Raw genomic sequence first — 11,539 nt, 5'->3', positions numbered from 1 at the left:
TGGATTGTGTACACTCATATTCACAATCCTTCTTATCATTAAAAGCTGCAATTTTTATAATAATAATAATAATAATAATAATAATAATAATAATAATAATAATAATAATAATAATAATAATAATAATTTCCGCCGGTATTCTACCAATCCTTCTAATTAGAATGAGTATTATAAAAATTCTGAAGATATGACCTACATGTATTTTCAAAGTATTTCTGACATGTTTTACAAAGAAAGATCGGAAAAATATTTGTCAAGGCGTCTATATTTCCTTCCTTTTATATTTGATCATTTATCAATTTATCATCCTCTAATTCGTCTGCACCTATATACGCTACAAAATTGTCGTTAAATGTCGAGTCTTATTTATAATATATCGTGTTACCTGTAAACAAATCATCGTGTCTACTACGAATTTTCAATTAAAATGATAGAGTTGCATATCTAGAAGAAAAAACTAATATTAAAAAAAGCACTCTAAATCCGTTTAGCATTAAAATTAACAATGACAAATGATACCAGCGACAGTGTCCTATATGGTTCACATGTTTTATGGCTATTTACTGTTTACCGTACATTGTAATAAGAGTAAATCAAGGTGCGTGTTTTTATTTCTAAGAAGCTTGTTTGTTATTGTACTTTCTGTGTTCCATAACCACTTTTATTCATCAACAACATCTCATAAACCGGATGTAGTCCATTATATATAGGGCCATTTATGAGTATGAACTTATATTAGTATTTCTTCTCCATCAACATACCATACGCACTAGAACGTAGAAGGATTAAACGTAAGTTGAAATGTTTAAGTGATATTTGTTTTAACTTTGTCCTTACTTGCTTTGATATAATGCTATTTTTATTAAATTAATTCCACAAAACGATGGGTAAATTCAAGCAACATCAGGTACATACTATTGAACTTGATTTATGTGATCTTGCATGCAAAGTGTTAATAATATGTTTTTGTTTGTAGATGGCAATTATCGGGGTTTATATCGCTATGAGTGTTGTGTTGTGCTTAGCTGTGGCACAAGAGCCGAACCCCAAAGGCGATCAGACTGCACTTCTGACGAAGTTGGTTGCATTGGAGGCCCGTCTGCAGGAGACAAACAATACACTGCAATCTCTCCAGAACAAATACAACCGACGTGCGACGCTAACTAAGCCCTAGTAGGAATAATTCATCATCATATGTTAACGTATATCACTAGTTACAATGATACTAAGACTTGTGATGAACTAACTCACCTTGCTGGCTGTCTCCTAGAGTCTTCGGTCGATGGTTTTCAAGCATTTTGGATTGATGATGGCTTTTGTTAATTACCGGTCGTTTCTTTCAATGAGCTCTTACATAGCGAAGGAATTCTGTAATAAAATATCTCAAAGAGCGCAACGAAAGTTCGTTAAATCAGTTATTCGATATTGCATTATTTCTTGTTGTCTGCTTTCATTTTGCATGATACTACACCACTAAGAATACCTTGAAAAGTTACTGTGTTTAAATCAAACAGTGAATAGATCGAACATGATGACCATGATGGGTTTTTTTGCTAGTAAAACACTTAATCAATTTTAACAGTCCGAACCCCCCATGGAGAGGACCCCCTGACGGTGCCATATCTGGAAAGGGACGGCTGGGAAATGGTGTTCCGTGCCTCTGCAGGGAACGGACAGACTGTGTACGAGGCATGGACAAAAGGTTAGAATCACAACTGTACTGTTTTAAGCGACATATCATGCAGCGAGATAATGAATAGTATTTGATAGCAGAAAAAAACACTTTTTTATTGAAAATGAGTTTAAGTAGATACGTGTGGATTTTTACATGTTTTTTTCTAGTGTTTTTCATTTTTGGTGACATTAAAATTTGTTAGGATCTATGATTCAATGGTGATTAATTAATTAAAAAAACGTCATATTACACAACGTGTCACGACTTTCCCTCACAGGGACAGGCACATCTACAACGAAACCATTGGACATGGCCAGATCCTACACTACCCATTTCCGGGAAGCAAATCTTGATCATAGCTGGACATCTTTAAAGATCAAGCACGTGAAATTTGCACTTTACAAAGACAACATTGAGACGGCGTACATTGTTTTTAACGGCGTCGGTAGCACGATTACGAGCTGGTTTGATAAGACCAAAATCCTGGAATCCTCCTGGTCTGATCTCACACCGTCCGCTACATTCAATTTCTTCTCGGTCATTGGTACGGACGACGGCCGGGTGCTGCGGAGGTTCTTTATCAATCAGAAGTATGCTGGGTGTGCTGGCGACGTTGGCCACTTTGCCGTAGTTGAGGAGAAAGGGGTTTGTGCGATGGACAAACACGTCCGTTACCCACAGTTCGTCTACTCTGACATGAACTCTGCTGATGTTTGGGAGAGAAGTCAGTTCGAGCGCGCCGATTATCTGGCTATCTACGTTCACGTATAAACTACACTGTAACCATTAAACCGTACTGTAGTGCTTGTATGTATTGTTTTTTTCTTGAAAAAAATAAAAACTATGAAAAAGGACATCATGTTGCACATTATAACCTCTAAATCTCGTTGTAGTCCATACATTTGATACATGTTTGGTATGTATGTTATTAAGAAACGTAAATTGCTTTCCTATATAACCCATGAAAGAACTCTTAATTCATTTCCATTGGGGGTACTTTTGTTGTGCGGAAGATACAACAGAGCGGAAGACACAGTAGTATATCAAAGAGATACAAGGGTTACCATGGTTCATAATTCAAACATTTAAGGGCCCATGTGTAATGTGCCGAATCACATGAGACATTTGTTATGGTTTAGGCTGTAGTGAGCACTCCCAAGTCACCAAGTTTTACATTATAAAGGTGCACAATAGGCTCCATTATTATATGGTTTATTTGGTTTATTGCGGCCGTTACCTGAGGTGAATAATTGAGCTACTGCAAAAGAAAATTTATGACTAATATCATTCAATGAAATTACGAAAGACACGTGAATGTTTATTTCAGCTTGAACTTATTATTTTTTAAATTTATGATCTCATTGTTAAGACAAACTGACACGTATTCAAAACTGAACCTGTAAAATTACATACTTATTTAAATCAAATTATACATTGCGTACCTGCAGGTACATGGACAACTGCATTTAGGTTCAACTCAGCTGTGGTAAGGCATTTAATTCGATATAATTATGTATGGTCTGCTTGTGGTATTTGTCAGCTGTGCATATTACAAATCTATCGAAGCATGACGAATGTAAAATATAAAGAACACGAAGAGTAAGTTGCGTTTCCACATACCGTAAACGCCTCGTTAACTCGTTCATAAAACACCCTGAAAAATATTGCAGAAATTGTACTTTGTACGTAAATTCTACTGGTGAATGCCTACCGAATGCCTCCCACTTTATTGTAACTGATTTGGTAAATATGAAACAATAATTTAACGTAAAAATACGTGAAAAACGGCCACAGTAGTGAAAGTGTATAATCTACACTCGTGTTCTTTTGTTTTCGAGGTGGTATTGCCAGGTTTACACGACTTAGATTCGTGCCATTAAAATCCAGATACAGCGCAATTCAAATGAGACTACTAACCATACACAATGGATCCTTTTTAAGGCCAGGATACAAGAATAGTTCTAAGCGTAACTTAGGCCTAAAAGAATATGTCTGTTTTCTGTAACCCGACCGACCGTATTTTTTTACCGCCGACCGCAATTGTTTATGCCCCAAAATTCGAAGTCATATTTTTAGCGATCTCTGGCCTGTGATGACAACGATAATTTAAATAATTTAGTAGTGTCCAAATCGTTGCAGAGTTACAAACGTTTCCGGTTTGACAAGTTGAAACAATGGCAAAAACTTTAATGGCTGTGACATTAAACTGCAGGGCTTTCAATTGACCCGAGCTCCCGGGTTTTGACGCACAGAAATCATATATCATAAATGACCCGAAATCGACGCATCATACATTTGTAGTATGCGTCAGTTTTGACCCGGGATATTTCGGTGTGAGTGTCGGTATCTTCTGAAAGGAGCCTCAATGCAGTATCTGAATGTTTGTTAACCCGCAAGAGCAATTAACACCCGAAGTGACAAGTGATTATCGATCTGGAATCTGATCGGTAACCATGTCAATTAGGAGCACTCAAACTCAATGACGTAATATTAACTCCGTCTATTATGCAAATTAACGGATACCTTCCGCTTTTTCGCTAAGTGCGATGGTTTTGAAAAATAACAACGCTAAGATATATTTTGTTCATTTATTTTAAGTTGTTTTATTATATCTCCGGTTAATTAAAAAATATTCTTATAAGTTTTGAATGAGTTAACAGAAAAATAAACATTTTTCGTACTACATGGTCTGAAAATCGCGGGAAACTTCCTGTCAATTTTAATGATAGTGAAAGGAGAACTGCGTAGATCGTTGTCAGTGTTTTAGTTTAGTTCTATAACAAAACAGAAAAATACGATGTTGCAATATTGGCAATAGGAACGTTGAATGTTTTTGTTTACTTCCGGAAAAAAGATAAACCTGAAAGCGAAACTGAAAGTTAAAGTAAGAAAGATGTCGTTGCAACTAAACAATCGCTGGTGCATATTGGAATTTGACAAGGATGCACTGGATTACATAACGAAGATCCATTAACTAAATAATATGTTCGTCAGAGTCAGAACATATTGTTCCAAGTTCTGTCTCTAGGAATTTTTAACCATTGTAGTCCAGTCAAGTCCAGAAAAGGAAAAAAAAAGGTATTCTATTGAAAGTTATATTGATTATTTTCATTGTGCTTAAGATTTTTACAGAATAAACAGTGGATCTAATACAGCAGATCTTTTAAAACACTGGAAATTGTTAAAAAAAATAAGTTGTGGAAACTATTTAAGGTACTGTTCGTGTACTAGTTTTGCTTTTTTACTGTTTAAAAAAGGAAATGGTATTAATGTTTTATTAGTCAGTCTAAGCTTTTTTGATACTGATTCTAGTCTATTTAAACATAGGCCATGGGTCTACACTGGTCCCAAAGATCGGTACAATTCTGACAGCGCTAAATGTTTAAGAGTTAAATGATTTAGTCATTGATTCTAGTCATTTATCATTCGAAGTATTGATTTATATATGTTTTGTGGAGATTCTTGCCTGTTCTTGTTGTAACAGCATTTTATTTTATAATAGTTGTCATGTACATTTAATTGTAATACAACTTGATTTTATTACACAGTCTTAAAATCTTAAAATAGTTTGTGCAATAATATCATGTTTTATTATTACAAAATGTATGCATTTTGAAAGTTTTGTTTAAAACATTTGCCCAAAATAAATTGTCTAAATGTTATTTGATTAACTCTTTCACTGGGTTATATTTGCAAAGTGTAAAGATGAACTGCTTCCCTGGTAAACATACTGACAATGCTCAAAATTGCACATAATGTTGCCACCGCTGGGAGTCGAACTCATGGCTTGCCCTTCAAAATGATGCATTCTACAACTGAAATACATGTACAATGGCTGTCAAGCTAGCAGTTTTAGCTTAGTAGTGGCAGAAAGATTGAATCAATATATCACAATGAATTCTTTTTAAAATAATTTACCTGAAATAAACATGAATATTGGATCATTCTGACATTCAAAAAAATCCCTACCTACCGACCCATCCTTTTTTCGGCATGTTACAGGAGACAGACATATATTCGTTTAGGCCTTAAACGACGACAACTCGAGCATGCCATTTTTAAAATGCATATGCATAGTTACTCACCTTGTTATCATATTCACTGCATCTACCTTATATAACAGTGAAATGCTGATAAGACTGAAATAGGCAGACATTAGGCGAGCTCGCACCGGACATCGACCATACATGTATGGAATATGATCCACATTTCACCTTATTTCAATCTCTTAATATAACGTTTAGATTCATGTTTATCTTTATTCAAATTGTGATAAAAATAGATTCGCATCTTAACCTATCAACCGCGTCTTTGATGTCTTCCATCAAAATTCACCATGTTTGTTTTGTAATAACTGACTAAGGTGATCCACTGAAACTCAAGCTTGCATAATCATTATCATAGAGCATGGAGCTATGTCCCAATCTTTGAGTCCACTCAGTCACGTACATCAATAATGCAGCGCACAAAATACTGGCCGGTTTGGAGCGATTGACGATAATGTCTGTATTACACCAATCCCAAAGGTGTGCGTATATATTTATATATATATATATATGTATTTATAAAATCAGTCTTTACGATGAACACTAAACAGAAAACATAGATCACACTTTCGTTTTTTTAGGATTTGAAGAAAAATTCAATCAGAGAATTCTTTAAAGTTTGTTTGCATTTAAACGGAAAAGTATTTCAACAATATGAATATGTGTTTGTGGCAATAATGTTCCAGACTATTTAATAAGAAAAATGATTGGTAACTTATTGGGGAAATATGTTTGAAGAAGTAAGATATTGACACTGGTGACTAGAACTTATTTACTGTTTCCAAATAAACAAATTATCTCCTATCACGGAAGCCAAACATCAGAAAGCCATTATTCATAATTGCACATAAAACTCTTCTTTTTCCTGCTGCATTTCTGAATGCAAGCGCTAAGTTCCCTTTAAACCTTATTCCGTCAAATTGCAAAGCTTTAAAAACACACGGAAGATAGGAAATATGTATTTATCAAGACTTGAACTTGTGACTTGTTATATATTTTGTGACTTGGTCCTTTGAAAACAGTTAACCTTACGTTACTTACACCAATGGTAGGTGAACTTTTAATAGTTAACCTTACGTTACTTACACCAATGGTAGGTGAACTTTTAACAGTTAACCTTACGTTACTTACACCAATGGTAGGTGAACTTTTAACAGTCAACCTTACGTTACTTACACCAATGGTAGGTGAACTTTTAACAGTTAACCTTACGTTACTTACACCAATGGTAGGTGAACTTTTAACAGTCAACCTTACGTTACTTACACCAATGGTAGGTGAACTTTTAACAGTATACCTTACGTTACTTACACCAATGGTAGGTGAACTTTTAACAGTTAACCTTACGTTACTTACACCAATGGTAGGTGAACTTTTAATAGTTAACGACCACCAAATGCAAACACATATATAACTTGAGTAACAGTTTCATGATGCAATCAGACAAACACATTATTTCATCCAACTCAGCTATTTATGTGTAAAAATAAAGTAATAATAGAAGCAATGCAAAACCAGACAGGCAAATCGATGATTATTGTTTTGGATGGCATTTAAATCATTGATAGAAGGACATAATACTGTCGTAGACAGTTGAAGGATTATGATTTAATGGGGTCTCTTTGACAGACTGTAGGGTTTTATTTGGAACTGCAGTATTAAATTATAGAATGTTCCTATGCTTTTATGTTGAGTATTTCCATATTTAGTTTTGAATTATCTGTTCCTCAAAGCAGAATTTCATACCCAATGGAATGATTGTGAATGATTTATGGTACGACTCGTAGCCAATATGGTCAGAAAACGAAAAAATAATAAGATGATACAGTGCCATGGTAACTAAAATAACTTTTATTCCAGCTAATACAATTTAGTGTAAACTATAACGTCTCTCTCGAATATTAATAGTAAATTTCTATGAATTAGATGAATGATCTAGCCACTTATGTTGTAAGAGGAACCATAGCGATTATTATTATAGAGCTTGATTACCGGCATGTGCCGAGTGGACATTCTGACGATTACAGGAACAGTTAATTGCTCAAGCGTCGTTTTAGGATGTCCAGTGGAATTTCATAATTAAGGTCCTGCCCCTTTAGTGAAATTGTACTGTTCTTGATATTATCGTGGATCAATGGACTTCAGCGCAGGTCAAACGCCAGTTGCTGAGTAAGGAAGGTTGGGATAAGCTCAATTATATATAATAGAAGCTCTTATTGACTAGTCCGTTTGGTGGCTATAGCAAGTTAGACCTATTAATAATCGTCCTGTGAGGTTGATACATCCAATTGATACATCACACGATGACATTAGATTATCATGTGATTAGGAAACAAGCTTGCGAAATGTCAACCGCAATTTGAGGTCAATTCCGAAGTATAAATATTTTCAAACGACCAGAAGCAACTGTCAAATGCATATGGAGGATGGTCAACAGTCTGCTTATGGCTACTATCTGATTGTATGAAATGTGTTTACATCTTAGGGTCAGCGGACTGTGTTTGAGGACCAGCGTTTGTTTAAGAATTAATGTGGGACGTTAGCTTGAGAAAACAACATTAACCGACATCTAATAAATAATGATTTACAAACAATTGCTATTGTATTATCGTACGGATCTGATTCTTTTTATATAAAATTAATGCAGTATAACTGAAACATTAATGCACTTAAATAAAAACTATTCTTTAGTTTAGCATTTGAACACTAGGAATGGTTGTTTTAGTCCACTATTTCAGAATATTGGAAATAATGTTTTTCTACTACATTATAGAAAACCCGACGCTCGATCGCCATCGAAATAGGGGCGTTCTATTTCTTTTTTTCTCATTATTTTTAAAGGCTGGCAAAGACGTAGAAAACTGAGTTTCCTCAGAATGGGCATCCCAGGTGGTGACTGAAAAAATAAAGGACAAAAAGGACAAAAATCAGGGACATACTAGCTATGTTAAGGTTTTCAGGATCTAACAAACGATGTATTCAAGGTTTTGTTAGGTTGGAGTTGTTATATAAATCACTGATTTTACGTTTAGGACCTTTGTCTTTAAGAAACCCGAGAGCAGTTTAACTATGTAAATAGTCGATTGACACAAGTCGAGTCGCATCAGAAATAATCACTGCAGCTTCGTATTGTAACTTATTTAAGGTCTGCTTCATCGGCTTACGTTATATTATCCCGGATAACGTCCACATATTCAAGAAGTGCAAGAATAAAGGTCCTTTTTTACGATTAGTATTCTAATAGATATATGCAGGTTCAGAAATTAATATATGTTCAGGGGGCTTTGTTGTTTATCTTAAATACATCCAAGAAGCCACATATACAGTCAAAGTATTCTATGTGATCTAGTTATTTCATGTTGTATAATCAGGTAGTCATTCTTATGCCATTTTCAATAGTTTTCATCAACAAAAGTCTTTCTTACACAGTCCGTTTAAACGCAAGCGTTAAAAGTACTTTTAGTGGAATAAAAACCTCATTTTTTCATTCAGGAAATCAATACCCCTTTAAGCAAAATGCGTCCCAAATTACTTTTGTGTAAATTGACTAAATCCATTATATTAAATCGTGATGTGATTACATTACACTGATAATACCAAAAGCTAAAATCATCACAGAAGTACAGATTTAAAAGACCGCCTGCTAGGCATTCGTCTTAACGGACTAAACGAGACCATACTATCAGCACGGTCTTGACAGTGTGACGCATACATATTTGTGTGTGGTAACATCAGTGATTTGTGTGTTGTTCACCTAGAAATCTGAATTCATCGAGTTGTTAGTTTTATCTTAAAGTTTGATTTAATGAGACCCACCATCTCTCTACCACATCTTGATTAATGCCTCTTTTACTTAATGTTTTATAAACAGTGAATGGTATTTATTTATTTGGTTCTCCAAAAAACCGCTGAACCCAGTATGGTTGAGTAAGTAATGAAGGAACCCAAACCACACCTTACCTAATTATCTGATAGCTCCGTCCCATTAAACGTTATAATATATTTTGGTGTCCGGAGACCAAATTCGATGCTGGTATCATTAGAAAGATATATCCGAGTCGATTACTATGACTTAATATGTAAAGGAAATTAGCGAATTTACATCATGTCATTACAATTTGTTTATTTGCTTTCTTTTTCAACTGAAATCGTACGTAAACGAAAAATAGCGCATTTTTGAAAGTCAAAGAAACTTCCATATTGTGCCAAAATATTATGGGGTCACCAAAATATTACGGGGTCACCAAAATAGTATGGGGTCACCAAACCTTTATGGGGTCACCAAAATATTATGGGGTCACCAAAATAGTATGGGGTCAACAAGTAGTATGGGTTACCAAATTCACATATTTCTGGGACGGATACATTTTCATATATGTTTTATGAGTCCGAAATAATTTGGGATTCCAGCATATTAACCTAAAACAATGTAATTATCTTCATATTGCTAAGCTCTCATTAACTGTTTACAAGTTTACTTTTGACACATTTCTAATTCAGCATAATAATTAATTCCCCAAAGTTCACAACCATAACATAGGTACATATTTTGTACCACTCTTATCGTGCTTGTGTTAAACTATTATAAGGGTATCAAAACACGTTTGATACTACTCTGTTTGGTTTACGGATCATATTACTGATATTTGCTTAGTAGCAATAAGAAAACGCCTTTATGATCAATATGTAAAACATTGGACTGACACCATTCATTCACAACCGAAGTTAAACTAGTACACACAATTCATGTTAGATTTTGAATTTGAAAAGTATCTTGATTTAAATATAAATTATAAATATAAAATTGCATTATCGAGATAACGACTATGTTCTCACAACCTTAAAGCAGACAATGGAAGGTACCATAATGTTTAGTACATTTTATGCTTGTTTTTCCTTTTTACTATAATGTACGTCTACAAGACAATATTTCAATTTCATTGAATACCTTGTATTTATCTAGGGTATTAATGTCTTCAAAAAACAAGAACACTAAATATATTTCCAATGCTTTGCCCTGAGTTCACGCTTATAAAATGAAAGACAATATATGGTATTTTTTATTTGCCAACAAATCGTTCATTTCCCTTGTTACTCTTAGTAAATACTTATATATAAAGATAATGTCTACCATACGAGTTCACAACTTGAAAATCCTATCAAAATCAAAAGATTTCATTGGCAAGGCCAAGAACAAGAACATCCACACGATCGTCTCAAAAAATATAAGTTGTTGCTGCAATCAAAAAAAGATGAATTCCGCCAATTGCTGATTCATTCCCATTGTGTTTTGTTCTGATGTCTCATGTACAGCTGTTACATTTGATATTGCAAATGGAATCCTGGTTCGTAGGAATTCGCGTTAACAAAGATTTTTCTATCTAATTTACGCATTACAAGTCACGTCCTACTTTTAAAATGGTGGGTTATGTTATCCATGTGTTTACTATACTTTTTAAAACAGTTATTCTTTGATAACAGTTTCATTATTTTAGCGTTTCTTTATTTACAAATTATTGATATATATATATGGTTGTTTTACATTTGAAGTTTGAAATATTCAACTGTGTCCTTCTGCGTCTCTTTGTTTCGATTTTAACAATAGAGAAGTAAGCTGAATTTTCAGCCAATTTGAATAAGTATGTTTCGTACTTCTATTGGTCAGTTTGACTTTAAGTTTAACAGCCCACCCAAAACAATATGCATGACTGGTCAGTACCAGAAATCTGATTTTTTAAATGAATTTTATTGTAACTTGAAATTTGTCTGTGCTCGGAAGTGTTTTTACCACAGTCCAGCAACCGTTAGCGTTATCGCT

The 11,539-nt window shown here is 34.2% G+C and overlaps 1 protein-coding gene across 1 annotated transcript; it reads left to right on the top strand.

Moving 5' to 3' along the window:
- The first annotated feature begins 719 nt into the window (after nt 1-719).
- Nucleotides 720-2,529, top strand: LOC128238984 (uncharacterized). Its single transcript, XM_052955374.1, has 4 exons — nt 720-791; nt 977-1,173; nt 1,583-1,702; nt 1,953-2,529. The coding sequence occupies exons 3-4, from the start codon at nt 1,645-1,647 to the stop codon at nt 2,444-2,446; spliced, it is 552 nt and encodes a 183-aa protein (XP_052811334.1). The 5' UTR covers nt 720-791; nt 977-1,173; nt 1,583-1,644; the 3' UTR covers nt 2,447-2,529.
- The last annotated feature ends 9,010 nt before the right edge of the window (nt 2,530-11,539 follow it).

This window comes from Mya arenaria, chromosome 6, assembly GCF_026914265.1.
Source record: "Mya arenaria isolate MELC-2E11 chromosome 6, ASM2691426v1".
Lineage (NCBI taxonomy): Eukaryota > Metazoa > Mollusca > Bivalvia > Myida > Myidae > Mya > Mya arenaria.
Note: the sequence above shows the minus strand (reverse complement) of the source record. Positions and strands in the feature narration are given on the sequence as shown.

Excerpts from the sequence above, each read along its gene's own strand:
- LOC128238984 (XM_052955374.1), top strand. The coding sequence starts at position 1,645 with ATGGTGTTCCGTGCCTCTGCAGGGAACGGACAGACTGTGTACGAGGCA. Across the intron at positions 1,703-1,952 it reads GTACGAGGCATGGACAAAAG|GGACAGGCACATCTACAACG; the intron begins GTTAGAATCACA and ends TTTCCCTCACAG.